The 16,788-nt window shown below is 39.2% G+C and overlaps 1 protein-coding gene across 2 annotated transcripts; it reads right to left on the bottom strand.

Annotated features, from left to right (window-relative positions):
- Positions 1-251: 251 nt before the first annotated feature.
- zgc:171775 (STKc_p38 domain-containing protein) lies at positions 252-12,408 on the bottom strand. Of its 2 annotated transcripts, XM_044039355.1 has the most exons (12): positions 12,001-12,406; positions 9,973-10,102; positions 8,505-8,563; positions 8,054-8,165; positions 7,188-7,217; positions 6,508-6,555; positions 6,266-6,380; positions 5,231-5,302; positions 4,986-5,065; positions 4,803-4,881; positions 996-1,169; positions 252-803 (listed from the first exon to the last, which is right to left on the bottom strand). In XM_044039355.1, exons 1-12 carry the CDS (start codon positions 12,132-12,134, stop codon positions 742-744), a joined length of 1,095 nt encoding a protein of 364 aa, XP_043895290.1. In that variant the 5' UTR covers positions 12,135-12,406; the 3' UTR covers positions 252-741. The 2 variants fall into 2 exon arrangements, with proteins under 2 accessions (XP_043895290.1, XP_043895291.1); XM_044039356.1 differs by lacking the exons at positions 4,803-4,881; positions 4,986-5,065; positions 5,231-5,302 and having other exon boundaries at positions 12,001-12,408.
- Between the last annotated feature and the right edge of the window lie 4,380 nt (positions 12,409-16,788).

The following is a 16,788-nucleotide window of genomic DNA, read 5'->3' as shown; positions in this document are numbered from 1 at the left end:
TGTTCTGCTCAATGTTTTTGATCCTGTCACTTTAAAAATGCAGGTATCGTTTTGTTAGAACCAAAGAAGCCTTTAGGATAAGAGTGCAGTTCTTTCTTTCTGAAACACCTCAATCTAGGTGACTGATGAGCCACAGAGTCATTCAAATAAAAACATGCAACATATAGAGGTGTGGAATTAAAATAGTGGGGGGATAAAAATGCAAATACCTTGAAAAATTTTTTATTTTTATTTTATTTTACTGTAGCACCAAAACCAGGGTCACATGTTGTTGTTGCTGTATATTTCTGCAAACCACAGACAATTGTGAGCTCATGTTTCTGAATCAAAATCATATTACTGATTTAAGTCTACACACACCCTGAGGTAGTGTTTTTTCTGTCTACAGACTTCCCTTGGAAACTTTTTTTGGGCACTGAAATAAGGCAATAAGGGTATAGATATCCATTTCCTGGTTATGAATATGATTAGGTTTAGTCATACTGAGTAACACGTGTTAAGGCTAGGTTTTCCTCAGTGTCACTACCATCTCCATAAACAATGCAGTCGTATTTTCTGTACGAAATGTGCAAGAACATTTCTGATGGTTTGCGTAAAAGTAAAAATAACAGTATTTAGTGGGAGACCAGGCTGGCAATATGCACAAAAAAATGTCTGTCAATCAATAGTTGCTGTAGAGGACACGTGCAGCATGTGTAGGTATTTTAACCAAAGCGGGAAGGGCTAGTACATCACAGCATCCTACATGGCTGTTTTACTGGGGTCATCAGGGTCAAAGGTCATGATCTCCATGTGGATAAGACCTGATTGGATAAAGAAAACAGAGTGTGGAGTAAATATTTCATATTTTTGACCAAGTGTGGATCATTTCTAGAATACTGTATTACTTCAGATTTCAAAATATTGTTTATTCACTGTCCTGGTTTAGCTTTTACGTGTAATGCAAATGACAAAACTTCACTGTCCTGTCACCTTTAGCCTTCTGGAATACTCACTCTTCCACTCGCCAACAGCGAGTTCCAGGCTCTCGAAGGAGTCATCATAAGGCTCTGAGTCTGCCTCACTCTCTGGGTCGTGGTACTCAGCCAGGAAGGGGTGAGACAGTCCCTGTTTAGCTGTAGGCCTCATCTCTGGGTCCAGCAGCAACATCCCCTCCAATAAATCTACAGCTGGAAGTGTCAAGATAGAATATGGACAACATTCAGATCAAAGGAACACATTTTTAACTGATTTAAATCTGGGATCTTTTGTTCAGGTTAAGGACACATTTTCTTTACCCACTGGGGTTAAACATGAAATTCCACAGTTCTCGGACCGATTCTTTTCACCTCGTACATGCTTACTCTAAGTAATATTATCAAAAACACAACCGAATGCAGATAACAAAGTTGTACATAGTCATGAAGTCGTGTGACAGTAGCTCAAGGAATGTCTCAAAAATCAGCTCCTCATGTGACCCCCAGAAAAGGACAAGCCGTGGATGAAGGGTTCATGAGAATAATATTAAGGTTATAAGTAATGAGTAATCAATATTTATTTATTAAAAAATCTAGTAAAAAATATTAAATATTACTTTTACATAATCAGGGCACCACCTTGTGACTGTTTGTCACAGTATACATGTCACTCACTACAATTCATAATAACATAAGCTATGTACAACATAAAACACCGGTGACCCTGTGTGTGTGTGTGTGTGTGTGTGTGTGTGTGAGAGAGAGAGAGAGCGTGGGAAGTAAAGAAAGATGAAAAAGGAAGGGATGAAAGGAAAGAAACTGGGCAACCACACTCCCATTTCCAGAACAAAAATGTGACTGTGGGCCCACGCCTCCACACAAGATGGCGCTAAAATGCTGCAGATTTCAGGCCAAAACACATGCACAGCAGCAAGGCCGTTGTCCATGTGTTTGACACAAGATGGCGTGGGAGAGAGAGAGATGAATGAGTGAGAGAGAGAGAGAGAGAGAGGAATTTATGAATGGTGAGTGTGTAAGGATGGAAGTTCAAAGTAGTGTGAATGGATCATGTACGGTGTGAGCCGATGGCGGGTTAAACCACACAGGCTGATGTGAAGCAGCCACACACAGCAGCAGGGCAGTCAGCTCAGCAAACAACAATAGACATGCAGGCGATCAAACAACAAACAATTAACACAGATGCAACACTTGAGTTATACGAACGTGTGGATGCGCAGTCCCGACACGTTTAACACTCGGGAACAGAACACAGTACTCTAACTGCCCAGACACTATGCCTTAAGATGGACTATGTGTTGACGGGCTGTTCAACAGGACAAAAGCTGCTGATCCTCAGCAGTGTCACGGAGGAAAACAGCTCAAGAGTCGACTTTATTCTGAAGGAGGGAAGCTTGTGGCTGCAGAGGCCTCCAGGTGCGGCTCCAAAGGGGTGCATGGCTGGACCAGCGAGGGTGAAATCGAACAATCTTTTCAGGGATAGGGTGTCTTCAGTATGGTGCTGGATGACGAGAGCGTAGGTGTAGCTTCGACAACCGCAGTCGTACAGAGAGAGGAGAGGTGTGTTACTCCAACTCCGATACCTAAGTACAGAAAAGCTGCAGCGGTCACAGTCAGGTGAGGAGAGGTGGTTTTGTGGCAACTCCAATTCCCACGGGAGTCAGATGAAAGGATCTTGGAGATTAAGGGAGGAGACAGGTGAGTTGCGGAAACTCCGATACCTATTGGGAGCTAGGTGAGGAGCTTGGAGACAGCTCCAACAGCGACCACTGCCAGGCACGGAGAGGAAGAGCTGAGGTTGAACAGTCATATTTCTACCTTCAGCCAGAGAGGAATGATATCCAGCAGGGGCGGCCAATGAGATGGGAGGATTCTGCTTTGTCAGTACATCACACCTAGGACATAGGTGTGAAGTGCAGGGGGCGCCCGGAGCAGGAGTTCTTAGAACAGTCCTAGTTCTAATTCTTTGTGTTAGAACAAGGACTGCCTTTGTTTGAATTCCTGCCTCTCACATGGAGTTAGGCTTTTGCTTTACCATGTAGGCCATGCTCATGAAAGACAATCTATATTCCTTTGAGTAGACTGATGGTCATGGTTATGCCGTCCAGGGTGACTTGATGACACTTTTCCACTACACAGTCCCAGCACGGCTCAACTCGGCACAAGTTTTTCTTTTGCTTTTCCATTAGCGATAGTACCTGTTATTTTTTTTTAGTACCCGCTCTTGCGAGGTTCCAAGCAAGCTGAGCCAAAACAAAAGGTCACGTCATCAGACTGCCGTCCACTGATGGGTCAGTGAGTCGTCACCAGAAGAGTCATGAGCACGTCATCCGACACTGGAATCAAACCGAACAATGCCGAACTGTGGATCAGTAAAAAATCCTGAAAACTGAGCCACATCACAACCCTTTTCGCTGTTTTTCAGTTCAGTGACTGTGCCAGACGGAGTCTGTGTTCAGTCACGCAGGAAGTACTTAACGATTCTGTGAACAAATATTTTTAATTAATGATTCAGTACACTGAAAACAACTGCTTTACAAGTCACTAGCTAGTTAGAGGCCAGGCGTCCCGGGACTGTGTAGTGGAAAAGCTCCATAAATGTTCAGGTAGAGCTTCCCTAAGGTGTTTAGGGCCAAGGACCATAACTTCAGTGTTGTGAGCATTACGAAAGTAAAAGGTTATGTGTCATCCAGGTCACGTCATGTCTGTGAGACATTCCTGGAGTTTTATAACTTGATTGCTGTTATATGACTTCATGGATGTGTACAACGGCACGTCATCTGCATAAAAATGAAAATTGAGGTTGTGTTTTTTTATTTTATTAAATATAATAATAATACTACCTAGAGGAAGCATGTATGAGGTGAAAAGAACTGGTCCAAGAATCAAACCACGTGTAAGTCCACGTTTAACTCCAGTGGGTAAAGAAAACTGAGATCTCTCTGATAAGTAAGATTAAAACCAGTTTAATGCAGTACCTTTGATCCCAATAACATGCTCCAGCCTCTGTAATAAAATGTTATGGTCAAGAGTGACGAGTGCAGCGCTCAGAACTAATAGTACCAGTATAGATACAAGGCCATTGTCTTTCAATAGTGCTTTCTTCTGTGCTATGATGTTTTCTCAATCAAACATATCATTGCTGTGCAGATACTCACATAATTGGGTTGCTGCAGCAAAGCAATACATTCTCAACGTTTAGGCCATAGGACAACACAAGATCAAGAGTGTGACCAAAACTGTGAGTGGGTTTATTTACCACATTAAATAACACCCATTGTGTTCACTACGGACATAAAAGCAGACATAATATCTACATGGATATTTAAATCACAGATCATAAAGACTATCTGTACCAAGAACTAATTCAGACAGACAGTCAGAACTAAAAATTCAGAGTGAGGATCAGATGGACGGTAGACAGCAGTTAGCAGGACAGGGTGTTGTTCCAGTTTGGATGCGAAAGATAAGATTAAGACTTTCAAACTACTCATAGATAAGTTTTAGTTTGGATTTCATGAATAAACCGGAGTTATGCATTGCTGGTACACCTCCTCCTCACCCTGTGCCTCGTGGAATATGTGTATTTATATGGGTAGGGGGAGTGGATTCATTTACACTTACATAATCCCCCTCCTGTAACCATTATCTGCAATTAAATTGTTAAATTGTTGAGAGTGACTTTGAGGAGATTGACCTGATATTTAATAGTCCACATATTATTAAAGTATTTTGAAATGCACTCAGTGCAGGTATTTACATTTTTGAACTGACACACGAGGAAGGGAATAATGGGAAAGGAATTGGTTAATTGAATGTTAAATTCACCATTTGCATCCATCGACGGAAACACTTCTTTAAAATTCTTCTTCTTTTGTGCAGGGAGACCTTCCATATATGACTGTGCCTTGGAAAAAACAACAACAACAAAAAAGAGTTCATCCTAAAACGTACAACAAAGAAAAAACGGATACAGTGCAAGTACTCATGTGAAGATTTGGCATAACTTACATCTTTACTCTGCATCTTTTGAACCAGGGAGGAGTCTGGTGTTCCTGTCAGGCGGAGGATCTTTTTCAGCTGATCAATACCTAAACAGGCTGGTTAAGGAAGCCTCTGGATACACAACATATCAGATTAAATGTGTGCAAATCTAAAATTCTGTGAATGACTTTCACAGATATCACGATAGCTGTACCCCTTTTGGCACTGTTTTCAAACTACCAACCACGGAGTATCGACATGTGTGAGGATACTGTCATGTCCTGGGAACAGTACCTGACCTGTAATCATCTCGGCCAGGATGCAGGCAGCGGACCAGACGTCCACTAATAGGGAGGGTAACAGAGAGTGCAACAACATTTTATAGTTTGTAATAGTACAGTGTAATACTCAAGAACACTTCAAATGATATGACTGTAGTAAAGCTGGGGTAGGCAAGATTATTATTATTATTATTTTTAAATGAAGTGATCTGAATAATACATATAGAATGCACCACAACATTCGCTGTCTATATGTTGATAAACACATCAGAAGATAGCCAGTTGTCTGCTAGGTGTGTTTGTGTTTGCTGTTGAAACAGATGAAAACCCAAGTCTACCTCCACTCCAGTGGTGATGGCTCTAAGACAGCAAGGCAAGCTCTGTATTTACATTACATACAATACTAAACGTGTGCTAGAACGTGATTACGATCTTGGTGTCATTAGTTTGTACAGAATCGGCTATCTTTTTTTTTTTCCGACGGTGATTGGACAAATGTGGCAACAATGTCACTTCCATGTAAGCTCAGCTTCTTTGAGGGTCAATGGGGCAGTGGGCAGGCACAGACGCTTGGGCTTCTGCATGATGATTGGAGGAACTGTCTGAAAGGCGGAACCAGTTTTTGATTGACAGCGTTGCAGAAACATACACGAGAGCAGAGCCTTTTTCTGACACAGTCCCGTGTGGATTTTGTGACCCAAGCCTGTAGACAAATAGCTGATTGTTGTGTGTTATTTGCCCGGTGATATAGACCATTTTCGTTTGTACATATACACTGTAACTAAAAACACTTTTCAACATTTCAGTTGTAGATAATGATCACGTTTCCTTGTTCTAGTTGTTCATTTGCAGAATGAGAGCGATCCCCTGTCACGATGAAGCGCGTGTATCTGTCCGTGCTTATTTTAAGCGGGAGGGTACATAACAGAGAGCTTCCATGACAAAACATATTCAATGAACTGGACTCAACAATGCAATTCTGCCTACCCCCGCTAAGAGTTAAGGTATGGAAGATTGTATAGTCACCTGTTTGACTGTAGTGCATCCAGTTGAAAATGATCTCTGGTGCTCTGTACCAACGTGTCACCACATAACCAGTCATTTCACTCTCTGTATGTCTTGCCAAGCCAAAATCCAGGATCTGAGAAGGGTTGCAGTGAGAAGCTAAAACAAATGTCTGGGAACATTTATTGTATAAAAGTGCAATGTAACTGCAAATGGGGTTTTAATATGTAAAGCTGTATGTGGCCAATAGTGTGGCTGTTCACCTTTAATTCACAGTTCTCACTCACTGCAAGGTTACCAGGCTTCAAATCCTAAAGGAAAAGAAAAAGAAAACTCAACACTTATGAGCATTTAGCCAACCTAATATTATGCATCTTTATAAACCTTGAAATTGTTTAGGCAATAACACATAACAATGACACTCACTGTACTCTTTATGAGCATTTGATACAAGGGCTGATAGCACTTAAACAAAGCTACATGCAACACTCATTTAGCCTGGCTTATTTTTCAAGTGGTTCTCTGATATGAATTGGTCTGTGTTGGCACCTGATCCAGAAATTGCCTGTTTCGCTTCCTCTTCTTAACTCTGTGCAAAACAATATGAGCTAATTCCAAAAAGGTTCTGTTCAAAAAAAACAACAACCTACCCCCTTTGTTGTTTTTTTTATGTTTGTCGAATACTAATCACACTGTCAATTTGTTGTGTGCTGTATTGGTCAACTTTGTGGTCTGTATGAAAACGGAATGATTAAACATCAAGGAGTGGTTTTACCCAAAGGTTTTGTGTGGATTTGCAGTGTGCAGTGACTTCAGGAAGTCATTAGACTTTTCCAGACCAATCTCAGCAATTAATGTATTTTCCACAATGCTGATTCAAACCAATTCACTGACTTTGACACAATGGCCACTAGGTGTATCGTAACAACGTTCAAATACCAACCCGATGAATGATTCCTGCAGAATGGATGTACTGGAAAAGAGAGAATTTGATTACAGAACATGGACTTATTGAACTTTATACAATATAATATGATATAATAAGAGAGCAGACAGAGCCGTGTGTTGTAAATGGCATGTTGTACTTTCACAGCACTTTCTGAACACATCCAAATATGAGTAAACATTCCCGGATCAAAGAGGTTTAACGCTAAACTCAAAGACAACAACAGCCATCTTGATCTCTGCCTCTTGCTTTGTCTTGTATGCTATTGACCAGTCTTGAATAATGAGTGACTATTTAGGGACAACATCATCATGTACTTAAGGACAGTAAAAAGACAAAGTCAGCGACCACTTATTTTGAAAGCCATGTCGAAAGGAAGTGGTGCTATATAAGATTGGCTGATTGTGTATCAAGGAAAAACTGTCTGTTCAGCTGGTAACTGGTTCAGTCTCTTTTGTTTATAGCGGAACAGCATCCTGTAAATTTGTTTTCAAAAAAGCACATTCCCTTTCTGTAAGAATTGTGGCTTTTGTTCATTTGTTTTGGGATTTGCAACAGTGTTTCGTGTTTTGTAAATGTGTTTTCAAAAATGTAAATTTGTCTCAACTTTTGTGTTTTGTCGGTAATGTTAGGTGCGCCAGTGCAACCAAGGAAAAACATTAAGTCACATCTTTGGGTGCATACGCGACAAAGTTGGTCACACTCTGTAATTACTTAACATCTTTTTTAGCTTGAACACATTTTTGAAAAAGGAATACTATCCCCAGGTCAACATCTAGCTGTATGCAATAAATGTATCTCTGGACGCCATGTTTATAACACTGTTATGCAATTATGAAGTAAATAAATACATAAACACTAACCTTGAGTCCTTTTAGAAGCTGGTAGAAAAGGTACGTGATAATGCGATCACTTAATCTCTTCCTCTTCATAATGTGGCCCAGGTCCTGGGCTACAAATGGCATTACTAAATAACTAAAGAGAAAGAGAAAAGGAGTGAGAGAACACCAATGCAAAATAATACATGTGTGTATATATATATATATACACATATATATACATATATACAGATATGTATATATATATATATATACATATCTGTATATACATATACAGATATGTATATATATAAAGGAATGGGAAAAGTGAGGGACACAAATAGGAAGTCAGTTTGCATGTTTATATGGTGAAAACATACGCGGACGAACGTGAATCAGCTTGCTTGCTTGCTTGCCTGCATCCTTGCTTGAGATGTTTGTACATGCACACACACGCACACAGAACAAGAATGTTGTTCCTAACTGTTCAACTCACAAGGTTTGGAAATTTTCCAGAGTGGAATCCGGTGTGAAGACGTCAAGGAGGCAGATCACCTTAGAGGGAAAAACACAGTGCAGATTTCAACACATAATATAATATTTTAATCTTAATCAAAGTTAATAACACTGCACAGGGGTTCCAGGGTTACACCAGGTCTACATTGTATCCATATCTGTCCTGAGTGATCCAATCACATGCAGAGAGTCTTAGAACACATGTCTTATCCAGTGACCACTACATGTAAATAGATCACTCAGGAGAGATGTAAATGCCAGGTCAATGTATCACAGTCTTTGTCTTTAAGTGTACAACCCTTGCCATTATACTGTTTCTCAAGAAGAAAATTGTTCTTAAAGACACTGCAACCATTTTAAAGAATGGACGATCAAATGCACCTTCACACATGTAGGCTTGGGTAAAACAGTCACTAATTGTGTATCTATCACACATTTCTACTTCAAGACTCAGACTTCATTACTTCAATGAGTGAGCATCCTTTATTGAAATGAAGGGTTTTTCAGAAAGGTCACAGTCACTACATTTCGGAAAAGCAGTTCGGAGAGGGGAAAAAGCTTTATCAACCATATGGCAACAATGGGAATCACTCATATTGATGACTTAGTAGAAAATACCCAATGCTTAGCTTTCAACACAGTAATCCAGAGGTTTGGATATGGGAAACAACAGCTTTTCCACTATCAACAGCTTAAATCATTCAATTGCCAATGCCAAACAACACAAATGTACAACTCATACAATGTGAAACCATACATCGCCACTGGGTCTGGCACTTTAGAGACAATTAAGATACGGTGCCCACCGATATTATTGTTTGTGTACTAGTAGGATATGTGAAAAGAGACTGTGGAGAGAGGAAGAAGACCCTGAACATCAGGAACATCAGGAGGAAGGAGAAGAGGAGGCTGACCATAGAAAAGAGCAAGAACATGACAGGGAGGAAAGTGAAGAAGATCGAGACAGGGAGACCATGACAGGGACAAGGAGGGACAGAGTGAGGATAAGATGCAGGAGAGTGGATTTGACGACATGGTGGTAAGGAGTAATGTTAGCAAATGACAGGGACACTGAGGGATGGTGTGTCTGTGTGTGTGTGTGTGTGTTAAAATAGCATCAAATATTGTAGTATTGTAAAGTTAACTTTGGTTCAGCCCAATGTGATAACATTAACTAGCTAATGTTACACTGTCGGCATCATTGCTAAGCCAAAGCTGTTTCGTAGGCAAAAAAATGCCAGGGAATTTTTTGTGCATTTTAAACATACATTAAAGCAAGTTTTGCAAAAATACCTGGCTTCATTGTGAGCTGATTATTGTGTGTGCATCTTTATTTCATTTGTTTGGAAAGGGATGTAATAGTGGCAAAGATACGTAATCTCCTAGCACCTTCTAGTTTTGCCACTCTGTATACCAACAATGCCCACCACCTCGTGCCATGTACTCACATTTTCATGCTGGATGTGGCGAAGCAGCCTGAGCTCCCTGTAGGCACGCTTGGCATGGATGACTGACTGGAAAGGCCGATAAAGCTTCTTGATTGCCACCTTCTCCTTGGTCTTCTGGTCAGTGGCAGAGCTGAGTGGGGGAAATAACACAACACATTGTTGTTGATTCTCTGTAAGTGCACGAAGGTGAGCGGGGCATATTCTAACAACTTAAATATAACATGCTTTATTTACACACGGTTGATTATGGGTTGGTTTTGGTAACCAGACCAGACTGTAAAGCCATGGTCACCCAAGAAATGAGTGGCAAATGGTAGAAGGTCTCACAGCTTCTGCTGTAAGAGTGTTTTGGTGACATCACTGTGATTGGCAGTGTTCTGAAACATGAAAATGACAAATGAATGGTGTTCGCTCGACTTGAGAAAAGAGAAACATCTACATTGTGTTACAACTTAACTCAGCTCTGCCAATGGCCTGACAGCCAATTCGGCAGGCTGTACCAGCATTGCTGTCATTCTGTCTAAAAAGAAAAAAGCTAGGAAATGACCAAGTGTGCAAACACCTACAGAACAACAGAGAACATACTGAGGACATGCCTGTTTTAATTTGGACATTTACATGCAAGTGCAATTTACACATTATGTATGTCACAGTTCTCCTGGGTTTTAATATTGCATACTTTGATTTTTGCTTGCCCCTTTCTGGATTTGTTTGCCTGTATATTTGGACAATATCCTAGTAAGATGACAAACTTACTGATTTTGGCGGCACCTGTGTTGTGCTTTTGGGTTCAAAAATGCCCCACCAGTAAATAGTGGGACAGCATCAGCAGTTTTATCCTGTCATCACTTATGCAGGATAATGTTGCAATTGTAGAATGCCTTTTTTTTATATGCATGCCTATACTGTATTTAACTCATAACTGGCCCTGAAGTGCAAATCACCAACACGAATAGGAAAACACAACATTAACTGAAACACAACAACATTAACTATTTGTGTTGGTGATTTGCACTTCAGGACCAACATACATTTAATATAAAAATTCACAAAATTTCATCAGAGAAAGGGTCCATTTAAAATGTTAAAGTTAAAATGGAACAATCTGCAATTTTTCATTTTGAAAGACAAAATACATTTTGTGTAACATAATTCAATGTAAAATATAGGCAGATAAAGTAAATCAGCAACAGTGAGCCAATATCCTTCCGTCATTACTCATTAAATCCAGTTTTATAATTCTATTTGTTTGTTCTCATTTTGTTGTATGGTGCCTAACTATGCTGTACATAAACCACTGCAATTCTTCATCAGATTAAATTGCTTCTGCATTTGCTTTGTTTCTCTGTACCATTCACTCCATATGTTCTCGCTCAAGCCATGGAGCTCTACACATTATTATGTAACGCTATGTAGAGGTTATCTGGGATTCCTGGAGGGGTCATTCTGTGTTGGCAGAGGGAAAGATTCTTGTAGAATTGCAAGACCTGCGTTGACTTGTTGGTTTGCCTTAGGCAGACAAAGGTGTCTCTGTTAGCAGATGTCAGGAGTCCAGGGAGTGGAATGCTGCCTTAAAATCTACACACAATCTATGAAAAAAACCATTCACACTGCAAGGCACCTGAATGTTGACAGCAACAGCATGCACCTTTGGTCCATACAATAATAACAAACTGCCACATGTATTTCACATTGTTAATCAGTGTTAATAAATATGTATATTTATATAACATATATATATATATATATATATATATATATATATATATATACACACACACACGTATACATATATACATATAATATATACTGTATATATTAAATATATATGTATACGTGTATACATATATATGTTGAATATATATATACATATATATATATTCTGCTGAAGGAAAGTAAACAATTTGAAAAGAAAGATGATGACTGATAAAACAGATAATAAGCAATAACACTGATGATAGAAATATGACGCACTTTGAATGAAAAGCTCCATAATAAAAATCGATAGAGTGTCACAACGTTCCTCACCAAACACTCCCGTAAGCTCCGGAGCCGATGGACCGAAGCGTCATGTACCTCTCCGGGACGTCCCACGTCATTTTCTGGATCTCCGATCTATGATACCCGGGTCTGACAGGGGAAGCCTTCACAGGACACTCCATGGCGATTTCTACCGATTTCCAATTGAATCGCAAACCGTTTTTTTATTAAAGCGTTTGGAGTTTCAACCTGACTGGAGGGAGATGTGGTAGCAAAGGTAACAGCAGCAGCGTCAGGAAACGCACTTGTTTCTTCACAGCCTGCGATCCTTAACTCAGCCAGCAACAGTCACTTGTTTTTCCCTGCTGAAATGATATTATTGCCTAAAAGTGAAGTGCGCCCATATTCTCTACTTTACGTAAATACTACCCAAAGGGTCCAGACCAATCAGTCATATTTCCGGTTTTCAAAATAAAGTCCTGCCGAAAGCGAACACAACGTACTGAAAAGAACAATGTACACAAATCAAAACAAATATACAGTATATAAGAAATAATACAAATGTTACTAATTTTTACTTGACATAATCATTTAATATTGAATAACTGATAATGTGAGTGTTTTGACGAATAACTGAACTGAACTGACTGTGTGTCGTGTTTGCTTTCGATAGAACTTTATTTTGAAAACCGGAAATATGACAGCTTGGTTTGGACAGTTTCAGTAGATGTACAGTACTGCAAAGGAGAGAATATCGGGAATATGGGAAAACAAGTGACAAATGGTCTCAAACAAAACAATGTCTCACTTGATCAATCAGCTGTCATAAACAAATGTTTGCAAAAATAAGTTAAGTTGTTATTTGTTAAATATTGAGTTGCAGAAGATTTTACACTATTTACTATACTAAGTGTATAATTAAAGTACCTTACGTATGAAACTTAATAATCACTTTTTTTTTCAAATGTTCTATTTGGACTTTTAATTAAGTCCCTTTACTTGTCTTTATTACATGTATTTATTTATGTGATTATTATTGTTGACTACATAGACTGTTGTTTTCAAACACAGATGAACTTCAGCCAGCAGAGGGCAGTCACATGTCAATAAAGCAGACTTAGTAAAGTAGAGAGGAGTCTGATTTCACAGCCAGGTGTAGTGATTCAGATATAATGTCCTCAAAGTCCCTCTACATTGAAGGCAGAGTTTCTCCTTCTCAGCCATTATATATGTTAGAAAATATTGTCTGAGAACAAATTGGTGGGCGTGTGTGTTACTGTACAATAACGAATTATGGATTATAAATTGAAAACAGTTTCTCTCAAGTCTTGGTAGTGTTTTAGGCATCTCTGGAGGCATAGTTAGCATAACTTCTCAAGCATCGTAATGAAATAAAATCCCTCACTTAATATTATCTAACATATATAATGGACAAGAAGGAGAAACTCTGCCTTCAATTTTGACAGACTTTGAGGACATTGTATCTGAATAACTACATCTCGCTGTGAAATCAGACTCCTCTCTACTAAGTCTGCTTTATTGACATGTGACTGCCCTCTGCTGGCTGAAGTTCATCTGTGCAGTTTGAAAACAACAGTCTATGTAGTCAACAATAATAATCACAGAAATAAATACATGTAATAATGTCTATTATTGTTATAAAAACATTGATAACAAACATATATTATATTATATTCTGTCTATATTCTATCGCCTCACTGACAGCTGTGTCTCAGCTACACACTGTGTTTAAAAGAAATTGAGATCGTGGGCCATGTTTTCATTGGCCTGATATTAAGTGGGGCCGCATGTAATCAATTGGGGGGCCACATGTGGCCCATGGGCCGCCAGTTTGTCACCTCTGATTTAGAGGTAATGACTGTGTATAAAGAGCAGCCAACTGGGTACCATGAAAGTCTTAGGCAATAACCTTTAACCCAAGAAATAGGAAAAACAAATGCAAAGGAGAAGGAAAAATTCGTGAAATTCCAACAAACATTTATTTTTTCTAAGACAAACAGGAGGCATTTCAGTATTGTGTTTTGCAAGCTACATTTGTTGCAAAAACAAAAAATCTCCTTTCCCCTTTAAAAATCTGCTTGGACCGAAGGTTCTCGTTCAACTTCTTTTTCTATGTGCTGCCTTTTTTTTTTTTGTCCATCAGCATCAAAATGCACCGACAGTTATGTACAGAGGAAATGCTCAAGTGTTGTTGGTCTATAAGGGGAGAGAGCTACATACTTCACACAGCGACCCGGTGTCAGATCAGCTGTTCTCAAAGAAATAAAAGGACAGAGAGAGCACACACCTTTCCTTTCTTTTCCAGTTTCAATACAAAGCGTAAAACGTCCACTCTGTGTACTCACTTTGCTTAGCTTTCATTGCACTCTCCTTTTATTCAAGACTCACGCTTTACTTATTTATTTAAGTATCTCTTAGTATGTTATATAAAGCACATATACAGGCTCTAGCAAAGCTGACATTATCAACAGCTAAGAATTAATGTACATGATGAATATGGATGGTATGGAAAAAAAATATTTCTCAAAAAGACACATGGGGAACATCGAGACCCATGGTGACCTGTAAAACAGTTATTAGCTGCAATGACTAGTACTTAGAACCTGAGGGGGAGGAGCAAGTGTGGCACCTGACGACGGCGACCAATGACATCAGAGTCTGAGAAGAGTTTGCCATTTTATGTCTGGATAGAAAAATGTATCCGGGTTGACACAAATACCAGTATATCTGAGGTAATAATAAATCAAATATTGTCGCACAGATAGGTCGTATTATTTAAAGGTCCAGTGTGTATACTCTGGCGTGTTTGTCCATTCGTGCTACGTAGAAACACTCTTTAAAGCAAGGCCCTTACTTCAAGGATGTATTAAAGACCTACTCTAAGGCTACGGAAACCAAATGACTTTTATTCTTTAAGTGATTACACACTTCTAAAAAACACTGCCAATAAACGTTCCTAAAAGTTACACACTGGACCTTTAATCCTCACTCAATGCCGCAGAACAGCGGCAGTTGTATCCACAACCTGGACACTTCCTGGGATCCTCTATCGATTTATATGTCCCATATTATCCAAACATGAGTTGATGCTCGACTCACAATTGCCACCCTTTAGTAAGCCTGCTCACGCGGAAGTCTCTAAGGCAAACTGCACTCTTGACACAAAAATGCCAGTGTGACACATCACAGCAGCAACATACGGTCCGTCATAATGTGTCCAGTGGATAAACTGCAGATCTTTTATGTAAACACAAATCAAGTCTGCACCTACTGCAAGACAACAAGCGGAGACAGTTTTATGGGTAAGTATAATCTGGAAGTTGCCATTGTCATGCAGTAGAGTAAAGGCACTAAAATGACCTTGACAGCAAGACTAAATGACAACAGGACTGTTTTCAGACGACCGGTCGTAGCTACATCAAACATACATGCAGGTTCTGTAGGTTCTGTGTCCTTCAATGACACATCTCAGAGTATATTAATAAATATATACGAGGTAGAACAGAATCTGTTTAACTTTCATCTACGTCAATGAGGTGGGCATTTTTAGATTTGCATTAAGTCACTATATATAAAATACCAGTTTTGTGTCAATGCTTTTTTTTTTCCTTGTATGAAAACTGTGGATTATCAAAGTATTTATTCATTCGTACACAATGCCAAAACCTCAGCAAAAGTCTATTCATTTCATAATTGTGCTTTTGTTTTGAAGGAATTGCAAAGATTTAATATTTTGTCCTCCCGTTTTAAACATTTAAATATCCTATATAGAATTATGGTGACTGGTTTTGCAGAGTATCCAAAAAGCAGAAGTGGTGCCAAAGCTAATGTTAGGGTGTAGTAAAGGTTCCTTTGTGGTTGGTTTCAGATTATTCACCGGAGTGTGTCGTGGCTGAGAGACTGTGGGACGACTGAATCATTACTGCACTGTGGTCACGGCAGACAGGACTTCTGCAGGGACCTCGGGATGGTCGCGATCTTTTTGCTGCTTACACAGATTTTTTTGGCAACGATGTCGGCAGCAGAGACGTCCAGCTGACGGGCAACAATCAACAGCTAGTATTTGTCAAAAGTAGGAAATGTGTAGTTGCATGTGCAACGCTGCACGTTGTCATTGTGCAGATGACAGCTGAAGCGAAGGCTGCAACAATTGACTGATTACTCAATTATTGAATGAATTGACACCTAATGATTTGATTAAAAACAAGAGCTGTTTTCTGGTTTTGGTTTTTGGACTAAACGAAAATATTTGATGACTTCATCTTTAAAAAAAAAACACACTTCTCGTTATTTTCTCTTCAATTTTTATAGCCAACCTTAAAAATTAGTTGAGAAAAAAATAATATAAATACAACAGATGAGTCAATAATGAAAATAACTTTTAGTTGCAGCCCTAACCAAACTTTTCAGAGCAACTTCAATGGGCTCTCATAATTCTCAAAACACTGATTACAGTCAATATTTCATTAAAAGCATCCTTACATTGCTCCACAAAGAGAAGATGTAAGTGTAGCTGCCGCAGGTAATGGAACCAGCTACCTTGTTTAAGCAGTTCAAGCTCAAAAATGAGATTAAACATTGTCACTTTATCACTGAAACCGACATTTTTATTATATACATAACATAATGGTATGAAATTCAGATGTGGTTTCAAATTAAGTAACACAATTAAAAAGAGGGGAATGGATGTGTGGTCAGTCTCACTACCTGTGCTTATTTTTTTTTTTGGGACACTTTAATGAGGTTACACTGTGTTATTCCTGTGGTCTCAAACCGATCAGATTTGAAACTAACCGCAGTAGAACTGTGGTCAGA

This window comes from Solea senegalensis, linkage group LG11, assembly GCF_019176455.1.
Source record: "Solea senegalensis isolate Sse05_10M linkage group LG11, IFAPA_SoseM_1, whole genome shotgun sequence".
NCBI lineage: Eukaryota > Metazoa > Chordata > Actinopteri > Pleuronectiformes > Soleidae > Solea > Solea senegalensis.
Note: the sequence above shows the minus strand (reverse complement) of the source record. Positions and strands in the feature narration are given on the sequence as shown.

What these genes read in the sequence shown, in the direction of transcription:
- zgc:171775 (XM_044039355.1), bottom strand. Translation starts at nt 12,134, where the DNA reads ATGGAGTGTCCTGTGAAGGCTTCCCCTGTCAGACCCGGGTATCATAGA. An exon ending in AAAAGATGCAGAGTAAAGAT is followed by an intron (nt 4,882 to 4,985) that starts GTAAGTTATGCC and finishes GTTTTTTCCAAG; the next exon opens with GCACAGTCATATATGGAAGG. An exon ending in CGCTGTTGGCGAGTGGAAGA is followed by an intron (nt 804 to 995) that starts GTGAGTATTCCA and finishes TTATCCAATCAG; the next exon opens with GTCTTATCCACATGGAGATC.